General features: G+C 37.4%; 1 protein-coding gene across 1 annotated transcript in view; it reads left to right on the plus strand.

The window, feature by feature from the left end:
* Window positions 1-11,075, plus strand: part of PIP4P2 (phosphatidylinositol-4,5-bisphosphate 4-phosphatase 2) — a 73,910-nt gene extending 62,835 nt beyond the window's left edge. Inside the window, exons 6-7 of the mRNA XM_027561588.1 lie at window positions 7,932-8,022; window positions 8,667-11,075. Of these exons, the coding sequence (XP_027417389.1) occupies window positions 7,932-8,022; window positions 8,667-8,810 (235 nt within the window). The 3' untranslated portion in view covers window positions 8,811-11,075. The remainder of the gene's footprint in view (window positions 1-7,931; window positions 8,023-8,666) is intronic.
* The last annotated feature ends 5,514 nt before the right edge of the window (window positions 11,076-16,589 follow it).

The raw sequence follows: 16,589 nt of genomic DNA on the forward strand, positions 1-16,589 counted from the left end.
AGGAAAGTTATGACCAACCTAGATAGCATATTAAAAAGCAGAGACATTACTTTGTCAACAAAAGTCCATCTAGTCAAGGCTATGGTTTTTCCAGTGGTCATGTGTGGATGTGAGAATTGGACTGTGAAGAAAGCTGAGCGCCGAAGAATTGATGCTTTTGAACTGTGGTGTTGGAGAAGCATCTTGAGAGTCCCTTGGACTGCAAGGAGATCCAACCAGTCCATCCTAAAGGAGATCAGTCCTGGGTGTTCACTGGAAGGACTGATGCTAAAGCTGAAACTCCAATACTTTGGCCACCTCATGTGAAGAGTTGATTCATTGGAAAAGACCCTGATGCTGGGAGAGATTGGGGGTAGGAGGAGAAGGGGACGACAGAGGATGAGATGGCTGGATGGCATCACTGACTCAATGGACATGAGTTTGAGTAAACTCCGGGAGTTAGTGATGGACAGTGAGGCCTGGCGTGCTGCAATTCATGGGGTCGCAAACAGTCAGACACAGCTGAGCAAGTGAACTGAACTGAACTGATACATCTTTAAAATTCAAAATAGTAGGCAGCAAATGAAATAGGAGCATCAGCTGCTGCTGGTAAGTCGGTCCAGTCGTGTCCGACTCTGTGCAACCCCATAGACAGCAGCCCACCAGGCTCTCCCGTCCCTGGGATTCTCCAGGCAAGAACACTGGCATGGGTTGCCATTTCCTTCTCCAATGCATGAAATTGAAAAGTGAAAGTGAAATCGCTCAGTCATGTCCGACTCTTAGTGACCCCATGGACTGCAGCCCACCAGGCTCCTCTGTCCATGGGATTTTCCAGCCAAGAGGACTGGAGTGGGGTGCCATTGCCTTCTCTGAAGAGCGTCAGAGTCAATCCAAAAGAAATCTAGAAAAGGGGATGGGAGGGTAAATAAAACAGAGAGTAGAAAACCAAAATAAGAAGAAATAATCAACATATATTAGTTGTCAGAATATATATAAACTTAATAAAACTTGTGAGAAATTGTCAGACTAGATTTAAGTACATCTATATTCAATTTGAAGATGAAACATAAAATATGAGAACATAGAATAAAAGTAAAAGGTGAAACCGTGAAACGCTAACCGAAAGGAAAGGTATACCAGGCAAACACTAACCAACAGTAAAAGAGCAATAGTAATACCAGGTAAAATCGCAGACACTGCTGTTCTTTTCTTCCTTGCAGTGGAACTGTCAGTCTTAACGGCTGCTCAGCTAGAGACTCCACTTCCTAACCTCTCTTGCAGATAGATGGTTGTGACCATGTGTTTGTGTTGAGGACCATGGAATATGAACACAAGTGATGAATACATCTTCCTGGGACTCTATTTAAAGACAAAACCTGCTTGTCCTGCTTTTTTACTCCCTTCTTCCAGTTGTTTGGAGAAGGTAACTGCAACAGGATGTTTGTTACCATATTGAGTGAGGGGCAGTCATGGAACAGAACGGTTACCAGCCCTTGGGTGTACATTCACCTTTGAATTCTTATATGCAAGAGAAATAAAGCTGCTGTTTTATAGATTTCTCTGTTATAGCATTTTAGCATATACCTTAATTATCTCATATGCTTTAGGGTATTATTGTCATTATGGTCACTTCATTGGAAATTTAAATTCCAAACTTGTGTGCAACAAGTAATCTAACTTTGATACATATAAAATAAAAATGAATAATTATAAGAACTGTGCTCTTGACAATCAACATAAATGCTGTCAACTAAAAAAAAGGCACAGTGTGAGAGTTCAGAGTTAAGTTTTATCAGGGATAGATACTGCTCCAGAGAGGTAGGGAGGAAGGTCAGTATATGTGTGATTTTGGTGAAGGGGGAGTACGTGCAATCAAGCACCGATTTTTGCAGAAGATTGCTACTGGTCTTATGAAGTCATTAGTTGCTACTAGTGACTCTTACTACCGCTAGTAGACATAAGAAGAGTAGACATTAGTGCTTTTCTAGAAATGAGGAGCTGCAAGAATTGGGCTCATAAAATCTTCTCCTGAAAAGATTTATCTGAAGACCCGGTCTGCCAGATTTTCTCAGAGAACAGTGTCTCATTCCGGAACTCCACCCTGAACTCCTTTCAGGGAGTGTTGAAGGTCAGTAAGCTGCAGCAGCTCATGATTTAATCCTTGTAGAGGTCTCTGGCAAGTGCCAATTTGTAACTGGCGATGCAAAAAGCAAAATTGTAATACTTTTAGAAGAAAAGGTAGAAAAATATTTTTATGACGGAAGTAGAAAAGAATTTCCTAAAAAAGTACAAACCTTAAAGGAAAAGATTGGTAGTTTTGACTATATTAGAAGTACTTTGTATTACATTGGTATCACTAGTAAATACTCATATCAAAATATGTTATTAAAGATGAATTTGTAAAAACAGACTATAAGAAGATACGTATGGGGACTTCCCTGGCAGTCGAGTGGCTAAGACTTTGCCTTCCAGTGCAGGGGCTGTGGCTTCAATCACAGGTCAGGGAGCTGAGACCTCACGTGCCTCGTGGCCAAAAAAACAAAACGCAAAACAGAAGCACTGTTGTAACAGATTCAATAAAAACTTTAAAAATAGTCCATATTAAAAAAATCCTTTAAAAAAAGAGATATGTGTGGTATATATAGCTGTGTGGAATAGTATGCAGATTATATAAATATCATCTATGAATTATCTAAATACAGCCCAAGACAAAGAGACAATAGATATGAACAAGCAATTAATAGAAAAAATCAGTAGTCAACCTGCATATGAGAAGATGTCCAACCTCACTACAAATTAGTTCTATATTAATACAGAATAAATCCACAATGAAATACCATTCACATTCATGAAATTCTCAAACCTGAGAACATTACCAAGTTTTGAACTGTTAATGAGGATATAGGTAGAACTATGAAAGTTTTCATATAGTGTTGGTGAGATATAAATTTGGCATTTGTTAAAATTAAAGATATGTCTAACGTACAATCCAGCGATTCTATTCCTAGGTATATGTTTGATAAATTCCTGCATATTTACGTAAGGAAACATTTAGAGTGTATTTGAAACAGTCTTGTTATAATAGCAAAAAAAAAATTTTTTAAGTCCCTGACTGTCCATCAACAAGAAGAATGAGCAAGCTCTGTGTGTGTGTGTGTGTGTGTGTGTGTGTGTATAATGGAAGATAGTTGTGGAAATGAATGAAGTAAATTTCTGCATGTGAATATGGAAAAGTCATGTAGAGTATCAAGGGGAATAAAAACAAGTCACAGAAGCAAACAGTTTAATACATGTATCTGTAAAAAGTTTTAACACTTGCAAAACAATATTATGTGTTACATACAGATACCACATTTGTATTAAATGTATAAGAGATTTTATTATCCATGCAGTAGGTGTTTTTGGTCATTGCCTTTCCTTGTGATAAGATGGCACTTGGGTTGTAAAGTAGCGGTAAATTATTTCTTTCCTGTGAAGATTTTCCAGAGGTAGAGACTGTTTACGTTGAGTGATGAAAAATGAGCATGGTTTTCTAAGTATTAGAAAACTAAAGTGTGTTTTTAAACACACTTTAAACACAAAAGTGTGTTCCTTTGCCTCATAGAAAAGCTGCTACAACATTCACTTAGAAACGTTTGACTTATTCTAGTAAATTCAGTTGCCTTCTAATCCTTGGTAGATTGGGCTTCCCTTGTGGCTCAGCTGGTAAAGAATCTGCCTGCAATGAGAGAGATCTGGGTTTGATCCCTGGGTTGGGAAGATCCCCTGGAGAAGGGAAAGGCTACCCACTCCAGTATTCTGGCTGGGAGAATTCCATGGACTGTATAGCCCATGGGGTCACAAAGAGTCAGACACAACTGAGCAACTTTCATTTTCACTTCCATTGTAGATTAGACTGCCAAACGCAGATACGTAGGTAAATGAGAAATGATAGCCACCTGTGAGATATAACACAGAAATAACCAAATGCACACATGGTTATTAAAAGTAGTCAAAGGTTAAATATAACATATAGGGAGTGAATCACAGATTCCCTATTAACTCCAGATAATAGGCTGTATACTACCCAATTAATAATAACCACCCCCACCCCCAGATCATCCAGATGTTTCTGTTTTGGTTCAAGTATGCAGGAATTTTTATGATACATATTTGCAACAATGTTCATCAATTTTAAAAAAGATTTGGGACTTAAAGGAAGTTACTTTTCTGTTATGCAAAAGTAACCTTTTTGGAATAGCACACTCCTAAATTATGCCTAGTAAGTGATGCATTTCTATATTTCATTTATTCAATAGACATTCTATGAGTAATTTACCACATGGTAGGTATAATGTTGACCCTGGCTGGACACAGACAAATCAGATAATTATATATATATATATATATATATATATATATATATACACACACATATATATAGCTGTCTGCTCTCACCCTGTTTTACCTGTTCACTGAGGACAATATGAGAATGCCAAGCTGGATGAGTTACAAGCTGGAATCAAGACAGGTGGGAGGAACACCACCAGCCTCAGATGTGAGAATGACACCACTCTAAGGGCAGAAAGCAAAGAGGAACTAAAGAGCCTCTTGATGAGGGTGAAGGAGGAAAGCGAAAGAGCCAGATTAAAACTAGATATTAAAAAAACTAAGATCATAGCATCTGGCTGCATTACTTCATGGCAAATAGAAGGGGAAAAGGTGGAAATAATAACATTTCCTCCTGTTGGGCTCTAAAATCACTGCAGATGGTGACTGCAGTCATGAAATCAGAAGACCACTGCTTCTTGGCAGGAAAGCTATGACAAACCTAGACAGCGTGCTGAAAAGCAGAGACATTACTCTGCCGACAGAGGTCCGTATAATCAAGGCTATAGTCTTCCCGTGGCCTTGTGTGGTTGTGAGAGCTGGACCATAAAGAAGGCAGAGAGCCAAAGAATTGATGCGTTCCAACTGTGGTGCTGGAGAAGACTCTTGAGAGTCCCTTGGACAGCAAGGAGATCAAACAAGTCAATTTTAAAAGAAATCAACCCTGAATACTCATTGGAATGACTGATGCTGAAGCTGAAACTCCAGTATTTTGGTCACCTGATGCAAATAGTCAACTCATTGGAAAAGTCCCTGATGTTGGGAAAGATTGAGGGCAGAAGGAGAAGAGGGCATCAGAAGGTGAGATGGCTGGATGGCATCACTGATGCAATGGACATGAACTTGGGCAAACTTCGGGAGATGGTGAGGGACAGAGAGGCCTGGTGTGTTGCAGTCCATGGGATCCCAAAGAGTCAGACACAACAGGGCAACTGAACAACAGTAATATCATCCACTAACACAATATGTGATATATGATATGTGTTAATGTATGTTTGTTTAGGAAAGGAGAAAGTACCAGTTTGGCTTTTTGACCTTTGCTATACTTTTACTATTCTGAAATTTTTTAAAAAATTAGAAATAGAGAGATCTGAAAACTATTGAATTTAGAATTTCAGTTGAGAGATATATTTTATGAATTTCCCATAGGCTTCTTGCATATGTATTTAAGATTTTTAAAAGTTTAACCTCTTTAATTTTGTAATCCTAATTCTAACAATGCAAAAAATCAGTATTGTTAAAATGGCCATACTACCCAAAGCAATATACAGATTTAAAGAGATCCCTATCAAATTACCTATGACCTTTTTCACAGAACTAGAACAAATAATTCTTACATTCATATGGAATCATAAAGGACCCAGAATTGCCAAAGCAATCCTGAAGAAAAAGAACAAAGCTGAAGGCATAATGCTCCCAGACTTCAGACTACACTACAAAATTACAGTAACCAAAACAGCAAGATATTGACACAAAAACTTATATGGATCAATGAAACAGAATAGAGAGCCCCCAAACAAATCCACACACCTATGGTCAATTCATCGTCAACAAAGGAGGCAAAAATATACAATAGGGAAAAAACAGTCTGTCCAGCAAGGGGTGTTGGGAAGGTTGAACAGCTATATCTCTAATGAAATTAGAAACACTGTCATACCATGTGCAAAAATAACCTCAAAATGACTTAAAGACTTAAATATTAGACATGACACCATAAAACTCCTAGAAGAGAACATAGGCAAAACATCCTCCAGTATAAATTGTACCAATATTTTCTTAGGTCAGTCTCCCAAGGCAATAGAAATAAGAGCAAAAATAAACAACGGGCCTAATGAAACTTACAGCAAAAGAACCATTAAGAAAATGAAAAGAAAAACTAATGGCTGGGAGAAAATGACTTGCAAATGATGTGACTGACAAGAGCTAAATTTTCAAAATATGCAAAGAACTCAACAGCAGCAAAACAACCCAATTGAAAAACGGGCAAAAGACCTAAATAGGCATTTTCCAAAGACAGACAAATGGCCAAAAAGCACGTTATAAGATGTTCAGCATGGCTAATTATTAGAGAAATGCAAGCAAAACTACAGTGAGGTCCCATCTCACACTGGTCAGAATAGAAATTGTTAAAAATTCTGCAAATAACAAATACTGGAGAGGAGTGGAGAAAAGGGAGCCCTCCTACACTGTTCCTGGGAGGGTAAGTTGGTGCCATAGTGGTGGGGTAGGGGAGAAACAGATTGGGAGTTTGGGGTCAGCATATGCAAACTAGTATATATAGAATGGATAAGCAACAAGGCCCAGCTATGTATCACAGGGAACTATATTCAATATCCTGTGATAAACCATAATGGAAAAGAATGTAAAGAAGAACTTATATATATATATATATATATGTAAAATTGAGTCACTTTGCTGGCCAGCAGAAATTAAAAAAAAAAAACATTGTAAATCACCTCTACTTCCATTTTTTAAAAAGCAGAATGATTTTAGATGTTGCTTGTGAAAGTAACTCAGTCATGTCCGACTCTTTGTGACCCCATGAACTATACAGTCCATGAAATTCTCCAGCCAGAATACTGGAGTGGGTAGCTGTTCCCTTCTCCAGGGGATCTTGCCAACCCAGGGATTGAACCCAGGTCTCCCACATTGCAGGTGGATTCTTTACCAGCTGAGCCACCAAGGAAGCTTGGCTGGCATTATTTACAAGAAGGAAAATGCTAAGTGTCCAATAGTAGGGAATTCATTAAGTTATCTTATATTCATCTTTCAGAGTTCTAGTTTGAGAATACCTAATGATGTAAGAAAATGCTTATGCTAAACTGGTAAGTTAGAAAAGATGGCTGTAGAAAAATAGGCAAAATGTTCAGTAGTATTCATGGTAGTGAAATTATAGGTAATTTTCCTTTTTATTCTTTATTCTTATTTTCTACACTAAACATATGCCAACAGTTATAAATGTAAGAGAATCAAATGCTATTTTTAAGATAGCACCTATTTTCCATTCTGAAATAGAGTTTTTTGGAAATAAAATTTTATTTTGGAAAATCATTCTATTGTGGGTTTTTGTGGATATTGTCAATGACCAAGACTTGTATTTTGTTTAAAACTACAACGAGTCACACACAAACTCACTAATTATGATTTAGATAGCTCATTAAAAATATCATTCTTTTTTACCATTTTTGTTCTGGTTGCGCTGGCTCTTCGTTGTGGCCTGCAAGCTCTTTGTTGCGGTGCGCAGGCTTTCTCCAGTTGCAGGGAGAAGGCTTCTCTTGTTGCAGTTTGCGGGCTTCTCTAGTTCTGGCTCGAGGGCTTAATTGCCCTGCGGTATGTGGGTTCTTAGTTCCCTGACCAGGGATTGAACCCATGTCCCCCGCATTGAAAGGTGAATTCTAAACCACCGGACCACCAGGGAAGTCCCCCAAAATATCATTCTTATTATGCACGTTCTTGTCTCTCAAGTTGAAGAAATAAATGGAAGTATATGTGTTACTGAAGCTGTGAATTAGTACTCGCAATGATGATATGGAGAACCTTCATGTAAATACTTAGTATTCTGTTTTGTTCTCCTGAATTTACAGTTCTTCAGTGGGTAGTGCACTGCCTCGAAGGCGCTGCTGTGCATATATTACCATTGGAATGATGTGCATTTTCATTGGAATTGGATTAACTGTGAGTATTACTCTGTTCATTGTTAGAATTCTTTCCTCTTAACTTGATCAGTAGTAAATGGTGAGGTTTGGAACAACTTCCATTGAGCCCTAAAGAACCTGCCTCCCTAACATACCAGGCCAGAAGCTTCTAAAAAATTTTGAGCAATCTGAAGGCAATCCATGGGCTTGTTCTCAGCAGAGTTTGCCCATCCGGGTGAAGTCATGTCTTGGGATCCCTCTGAAGGTTCTTGATATGGGAACTTTTATCATCCATTTAACAAAAAGTCCATTTGTTTTATTTAGTGCCAGCACCAGTTTTGCCATGGCCAGAGCTGAAGCAATACTCATTCAGCTACGATGGTCTAAAAAAATTCTTTTTATTCAAGTCAAACAAAGATTTATCATCAACATGGGGATGGCATCAGGGATATAGATTAAATTCCTTTATAAATGTTTTAATGGAATTTTTGTTGATTTGATAAAATCTATAATTAACATAACCTGCTATGTCATTTTATGAAATTTCGCTCTGTCAGTGTTAGTCAGCAAATGCAGCAACTCATGTTTTGTCATCTCGGGAATATGTTTCATAAAAATCACCAAAAAAGCCAACACAAATTCTGAGTTTGTAACCTCTTATTTTTATATTGCTTTTTATTTTAGGTTGGCACCCAAGATTTTGCAAGACGATTTCATGCAACCTATGTTTCTTGGGCAATTGCTTATCTCTTAGGTTTGGTCTGCCTTATCCGAGCTTGTTACTGGGGAGCCATAAGAGTGAGTTATCCAGAACACAGTTTTGCATAAGCTTATTTATGACTTTGTGATGCAGTTGAGGGTATCTAGCAGTTCTTGATAAGCTACTCTGGACATCTTTAAATCATTTACCTAATGGATTTCATTTTCATTTATGTATGAAGTTTTAAGACTGGGAGCCTTAGATGAACAAACGTTTATTGTACTACATTATAAGCAAATAGTTTGTTTTGCTGCTAAGTTTTCAAGCTCCAAATAATAAAGCTTGGTCTTCATGTTCTTTTACATCTCTTAAAGGTATTTTTGATTTGTTCCCAATCATTACACTTAACACCACACTTTCATTATTTTTAAATCAATTATTCTATTACTTGCTGGTCTGTGAGTATTCTCAAGGAGTGTTTATAAATATTGCTGTAATAGCTTCACATTTATACTCACTTTTTAATTAAGCTATCACACTTGCTTGCTTTAAATCTAAGCAATATGCATTTTGCTTGAACTGCTTATAGTAACTTTAACCTAAGATCATAGTGACATTGTTCAGGAAAAAAAAATGTTTAGTGTACCTTCAAAGACTTGACATTCTTGTCAGATAAAGACCATTTCTAGATACTGTATGCTTGTTTTATGTTGTTTGTAGAAATAAATAATATTTTGATAGTAATTTAATATATAAGAATAAAAATATTTATTTGTCCACCGTTGGAGATATGTTGGATAAATGTCTGTTCTCAAAGATCACAGGACTTTTGTCTTTCATTTTTGTTATTGTTTGAAAATGTTCTAGTTATAAAAGTTCTGGCCTAGATTTATGAAATTTAATATTAACCAGCTCTATGTATTCCTTTATGGAACTTGAAGAAAGTGTTTCACATAACATGTTTCATAATATTTAACAGTTTACAAAAATGTATCTATATCAAATTGTCCTCCTTTTCATTAGATCATGGTTAATTTTTCTTATTGGGGGGGTGTGTGTGTTTTAGTCGCTCAGCCGTGTCTGATTCTTTGCAACCCCATGGACTGTAGCCTGCCACCTCCTCTGTCCATGGAGTTCTTCAGGCAGGAATACTGGAGTGGGTTGCCATGCCCTACCCATGCCATGCCCAACCCTAACCCTAACCCTACTTTATGGAATACTTGGGGCTTCCCAGGTGGCACAGTGGTAAAGAATCTGCTTGCCAGTGCAGGAGATGCAAGAGACTTGGGTTCGATGCCTGGGTTGAGAAGATTCCCTGGAGGGGGAAATGGCAACCCACTCCAGTATTCTTGCCTGGAAAATCCCACAGACAGAGGAGCCTGGAGGGCTACAGTCCATGGAGCCACAGGGTCAGACACAACTGCGCACACACACATAGAATACTGAAATGTGAAGGAAGCCTGTGACACTGTACACGGGCTAAAATATCAAGATTAGATGTAGTTAGTTTTATCATCCTTCTCAAAGATAGCTGGTCAAAATGATTGCCAAATTTATTCCAAATACAGATCAAAGACAAAAAGCAATGTTCTTTTCTAGGAATTGACTAGGATTTAAAGAATCACCTCTTGCACTGCCCATCTTTGTAGTTTTAAAAAGAAATTACTTAGCTGAAAGGTAATATTCTAAAGCTTTTGAAGTAGTACTGAATAGAATTAGATAATGAGGTGATCTGAGTAAATCAGTTGGCTATTCCAGGGATAAGAATAATATTTTTAACTATTTATGTTCCTGATTAGTATAACAATGTACTCATCAGAGGGTTTGGGGCAAAATGCACATAAACTTCACGGAGTAAATGATAAATGTATAAATGCACTAGCTCAGGATTGTATGTATCTTTGAAAATACACTAATAAAGATTATTGTTCAAAAATTACCTTGTTCTATTCCATTAAAAAAAAAAAGTCTTTCCAAAGTTGCCTTGAGATCTTACTCTAAAGTTGTCATGTTCAAGAATGCATATGATGTTCCTTTATATAATATTCAGTTACATTTTTCCAGTATTTTTGTGCTTTATTTTAAATATTTAAACATAAAGATTTTAAATCCATTTGTAATATACTTGATCCTAGGTATGAAATAATCTATTTTTTTCTCAATGGTTGACTAGTTGTAGCAGCATTGTATACTGAATAATACATTCCTTCCCCCATTAACTTTAAACCACATTAAATTATATCCTGTATGATCATATTTCTTTTGGAATATAACTCCATGATAGCAAGAAACTTGGTCTTATTTGTTGCTTTATTTCCAGCATTTTGAACAATGCTTAGTGTGTATGTGTTCAATAGATGCTTGTTGCACAAGTGAATAAATGATTGAATGAATTGGTATGTTAAATTCTTATATACTATGTGTAGGTAAATATTTGTATAGACTTGTGATAAGGAAAGACTTTCCAAGTAGAACCTCAAAGCAGATATTAATAAGAAATTCAACACCCATTTGTGATTAAAAAAAAACTCTCGACTATGTGGGTGTAGAGGGAACATACCTCAAGATAAGAAAAGCCATATATGACAAGCCTACAGAAATATCGTAGTCAACAGTGAAAAGCTGAAAGCCTTTCCTCAAAGATAACGGAAAAGACAAGGTGTCCACTCTTGGCACTTTTACTCAACATAGTACTGCAAGTCCTAGCTATGGCAATCGGGGCTTCCGCCACCAGGTGGCGCTAGTGGTAAAGAATCCGCCTGCCAATGCAGGAAATGCAAGAGAGGTGGATATGATCCCAAGGCAGGGAAGATCACCTGGAGTAGGAAACGGCAACCCGCTCCAGTATTCTTGCCTGGAACATCCCATGGACAGAAGACCCTGGCAGGCTACAGTCCATGGAGTTGCAATGAGTTGGATGCGACTGAGTGCGCGTACACACACACACACACACACACAGCTACAGCAATCAGATAAAGAAAAGACATAAAAGGAATCCAAACTGGAAAGGAAGAAGTAAAACTGTCACTGTTTACCAATTATATGATACTATATATATAAATGGACTTCCCTAGTGGGTCAGACAGTAAAGCATCTGTGTACATTGCTGGAGACCCAGGTTTGAGCCCTGGGTTGAGAAGATCCCCTGGAGAAGGAAATGGCAATCCACCCCAGTACTATTGCCTGGAAAATCCCATGGACAGAGGAGCCTGGTAGGCAAATACAGAAAATGCTAAAGACACCACCAAAAAACTACTAAAACTAATAAATGAATTCAGTAACTTGCAGGACAAAAGATTAATATATAGAAATCTGTTGAATTGTATACACTATCAGTTGACTCATTGGAAAAGACTCTGATGCTGGGAGGGATTGGGGGCAGGAGGAAAAGGGGACGACAGAGGATGAGATGGCTGGATGGCATCACTGACTCGATGGACGTGAGTCTGAGTGAACTCCGGGAGTTGGTGATGGACAGGGAGGCCTGGCGTGCTGCAATTCATGGGGTTGCAAAGAGTCGGACACAGCTGAGCGACTGAACTGAACTGATCAGAAAGAAAACCCCATTTTTGTAATGGATCATTTGTAAATGATCCCTTTGTAATTGTATCAAAAAGAATAAAACACCCAGGACTAAATCTAATCAATCTTTTACAAGAGGTGAAAGACTTATACTCATTAAACTATGACATTAATGAAAGAAATTGAAGACCACACAAACAAATGAAAAGATATGCCATCCTCATATATTGGAAGAATTAATGCTGCTAAAATAAGATTCATTGTAATCCCTATCAAAGCACCAATGGCATTTTTCACAGAACTAAGACAAATAATTCTAAAATTTTACAGAAACACAAAGACCTTGAATAGCCAAAATAATTGTGAGAAAAATGAACAAAACTGGAGATATTATGCTCCCCAATTTCAAACTATACTACAAAGCTGCTGTAATCAAAACAGTATGATGCTGGCAAATAAACAAACACATTATTAATAGAATCAAGAATCAAGAGCTAGAAATAAATCCACACGTATGTGGTCAGTTAATCTGGAAGGAAGGCAAGTATATACAATGGGTAAAGACAATGTCTTCAATAAATGGTGAACAGTTAGATGCAAAAGAATCAAACTGGACTACTTGCTCATATCACATACAAAAATAAACTCAAAATGAGTTAAAGACTTAAATGTAAGACCTGAAACCATAAAACTCCTAGAAGAAACATAGGCAGTATGTTCTTTGAGTTGAGTCTTAGCAATATTTTCATGGGTATGTCTCATCAGGCAAGGGAAACAAAGTCAGAAATGAACAAATGCGACCACATCAAGCTAAAGCTTTTTCTCAGCAAAGGAAACTATCAACAGAACAAAAAGCAACCTACTGAATGGGAGAAGATCTTTGCAAACAATACATCTGATACTAGGTTAATACCCAAAATATACAAAAAACTCATACTACTTAACATCAAAAAAAAAAAAAAAAAAAGTGGGCTGAAGACCTGAATAGACATTTTTCAAAGAAGACATATAGATGGTCAACAGACACATGAGGAGATGCTCAGTATCACTAATATCAGGGAAATGCAAACCAGAGCTACAAGATACAAACTTACAGAATATTTATTATAAAAATGATAACAAGTATTGGTGAGGATGTGAATCAAAGGGAATTACTGATCACTGTTGGTGTGAATGCAAATAGGTACAGACACATGGAACACAGTATTTAGGTTCCTCAAAAAACTAAAAATAGAACTACCATGGGATGCTGCAATTTCACTTCTGGGTATTTTGTGAAGGAAAGAAAAGCATTAGGTATATGTACTCCTATTTTCAGTGTAGCATTATTTATGATAGCCAGGACATGGGTGAAGCCTAAGTGTCAATTAAAGGATGAATGGATAAAGAGGATGTGGCATGCATAGTAAATGGAATGCTACTCAGCTGTGAAAGAAGAATGAAGTCTTGCCATTTGTGACAACATGCATAGACCTAGAGAGTATTATGCTAAGTGAAATAAGTCAGAAAAACACAAATACCATGTGATTTCACTTATATGTGAAGTCTAAAAAACAAAGCAAACAAAACAGAAACAGATTCATTGATACAGAAAGCAAATAAGTAGGGTCTGAGGGAGATAAGTGAAATAGATGAGAGAGATTAAGAGGTACGTACAGACTTTCAATTACAAAATAAATAAGTCACAGGGATGTGATGTATAACATAGGGAATATAATAAGTCATGATCAATAACTTAATATAGGGCATATAGTAAATAATATTTAATAGTAATATAGTTATAGGTGGTAACTAGATTTTTTATGGTGATCATTTTGTGGTGTATTAAAATATCAAATCATTATGTTGCATGCCTGAAATATATTGTAAGTCATTATAATACTTCAGTTTTAAAAAATTAATAGAAAGGAGTAATAACTTGTATGATTAAAAGAAAAAATCATAAGTAAATCCAAAGGACAAACTGGGGAAGATCTTTTAAAAAATAGTATAAAGAATTAATCTTTTTGATATGAGAAGGGACTAAAGGCATGATTCAGTTCAGTTCAGTCACTCAGTTGTGTCTGACTCTCTGCGACCCCATGAATGGCAGCACACCAGGCCTCCTTGTCCATCACCAATTCCTGGAGCTTACCTAAACTCATGTCCATTGAGTCGGTGATGCCATCCAATTATCTCATCCTCTGTCATCCCCTTCTCCTCCCGCCTTCAATCTTTCCCAGCATCAGGGTCTTTTCAAATGAGTCAGCTCTTCACATGAGGTGGCCAAATTATGGGAGTTTCAGCTTCAGCATCAGTCCTACCAATGAACACCCAGGACTGATCTCTTTTAGGATGGACTGGTTGGATCTCCTTGCAGTCCAAGGGACTCTCAAGAGTCTTCTCCAACACCACAGTTCAAAAGCATCAATTCTTCGGCGCTCAGCTTTCTTTATAGTCCAACTCTCACATCCATACATGACTACTGGAAAAACCATAGCCTTGACTAGACGGACCTTTGTTGACAAAGTAATGTCTCTGTTTTTTAATAGGCTGCTGCTGCTGCTGCTAAGTCATTTCAGTAGTGTCCAACTCTGTGCGACCCCATAGACGGCAGCCCACCAGGCTCTCCTGTCCCTGGGATTCTCCAGGCAAGAACACTGGAGTGGGTTGCCATTTCCTTCGCCATTGCATGAAAGTGAAAAGTGAAAGTGAAGTCGCTCAGTCGTTTCTGACCCTCAGCGACCCCATGGACTGCAGCCTTCCAGGCTCTTACATCCATAGGATTTTTCCAGGCAAGAGTACTGGAGTTGGGTGCCGTTGCCTTCTCCGTTTTAATATGCTAAAGCCATTCAAAAAAGAAGAAATACAGTAGTTAATAAACATCATCTTTTAAAAATTTGCTAACAGTCAAAGACTATATATTAAAAACTATATGAAAAAAATTTAACCTACCATAACAAAAGTAAAATAGAGCAGAAGTATTGGAATATTCCTGCAGTTTTGAAGATATGGGCAAATACACACATTCTTGCACCTAGTAATTCTATCTCTTAAGAATTTATCCTAAAGATGTTATGGATAAAATATTAAATATGTATGTACAACAATGTTTATCACATTTTTATTTAAAATGGGGGTTAAAAGAAGAAAATGTCTAAAAATTCAATCATGTGGACTAGGTGAAATAAATCAGGGTTTCCTAGGTGGCTCAGTGGTAAGGAATCTGCCTGCCAATGCAGGAGACCCCAGTTCAATCTCTGGGGCAGGAAGATTCCCTAGAGGAGGAAATGACAACCCACTGCAGTATTCTTGCCTGGGAAATCCCATGGACAGCGGAGGCTAGTGGGCTACAGTCCATGGGGTCGCAAAGAGATGGACATGACTTAGTAACTGAGCATGCACAGGTGAAATAATTTATGGTATATCTATACTGTAAAACAACACGCAGTAATTAAATTTTTCATCTGTTCAATTGGAATGGTTTACAAAATATTGTGAGACAAAATCAGGTCAGAATCTGTAGAGTATAATTCATTTCTTAAAAGTAGTTTTATATATTATGTGTTGAAGAAACTAAGGATAATTAAACACTAAATGTAAGAATTAGTTTTCTGTGCATGATAAAAGATAACTGATTTTTACTTTATTTCTGTACTAGATTAATAGTTGGAAAGTCATAAGTTTCCTTTTGATAAACAGGTACAAATGCTAAGTGATGATCACATCAATATTTGTTACATTGTCATTTAGATTCTTAAAGAGTTAAAATAAATTTATTAAAATCCAAGCCAATGAATTTAATTCCTAAAACTTTAAGTTTAAAATTAGCACATTATATATTCAAGCTTAGTCATATATGAATTATATTTTTAAGTAACTACATCCAAATATATGGATGTGAGAGTTGGACTGTGAAGAAGGCTGAGCGCCGAAGAATTGATGCTTTTGAACTGAGGCGTTGGAGAAGACTCTTGAGAGTCCCTTGGACTGCAAGGAGATCCAACCAGTCCATTCTGAAGGAGATCAGCTCTGGGATTTCATTGGAAGGAATGATGCTAAAGCTGAAACTCCAGTACTTTGGCCACCTCATGCGAAGAGTTGACTCATTGGAAAAGACTCTGATGCTGGGAGGGATTAGGGGCAGGAGGAGAAGGGGACGACAGAGGATGAGATGGCTGGATGGCATCACTGACTTGATGGACGTGAGTCTGAGTGAACTCCGGGAGATGGTGATGGACAGGGAGGCCTGGCGTGCTGCGATTCATGGGGTCGCAAAGAGTCGGACACGACTGAGTGACTAAACTGAACTGAACTGAACATCCAAATTTATGACACCTTATACTAGTGTTATTTAAAATAGAACATATCTTCCAGTGACTAGAACAGAAGTGGAACACAAAGTG

The sequence above is a fragment of the Bos indicus x Bos taurus genome, chromosome 14, assembly GCF_003369695.1.
Source record: "Bos indicus x Bos taurus breed Angus x Brahman F1 hybrid chromosome 14, Bos_hybrid_MaternalHap_v2.0, whole genome shotgun sequence".
In the NCBI taxonomy this organism is placed as follows: Eukaryota; Metazoa; Chordata; class Mammalia; order Artiodactyla; family Bovidae; genus Bos; species Bos indicus x Bos taurus.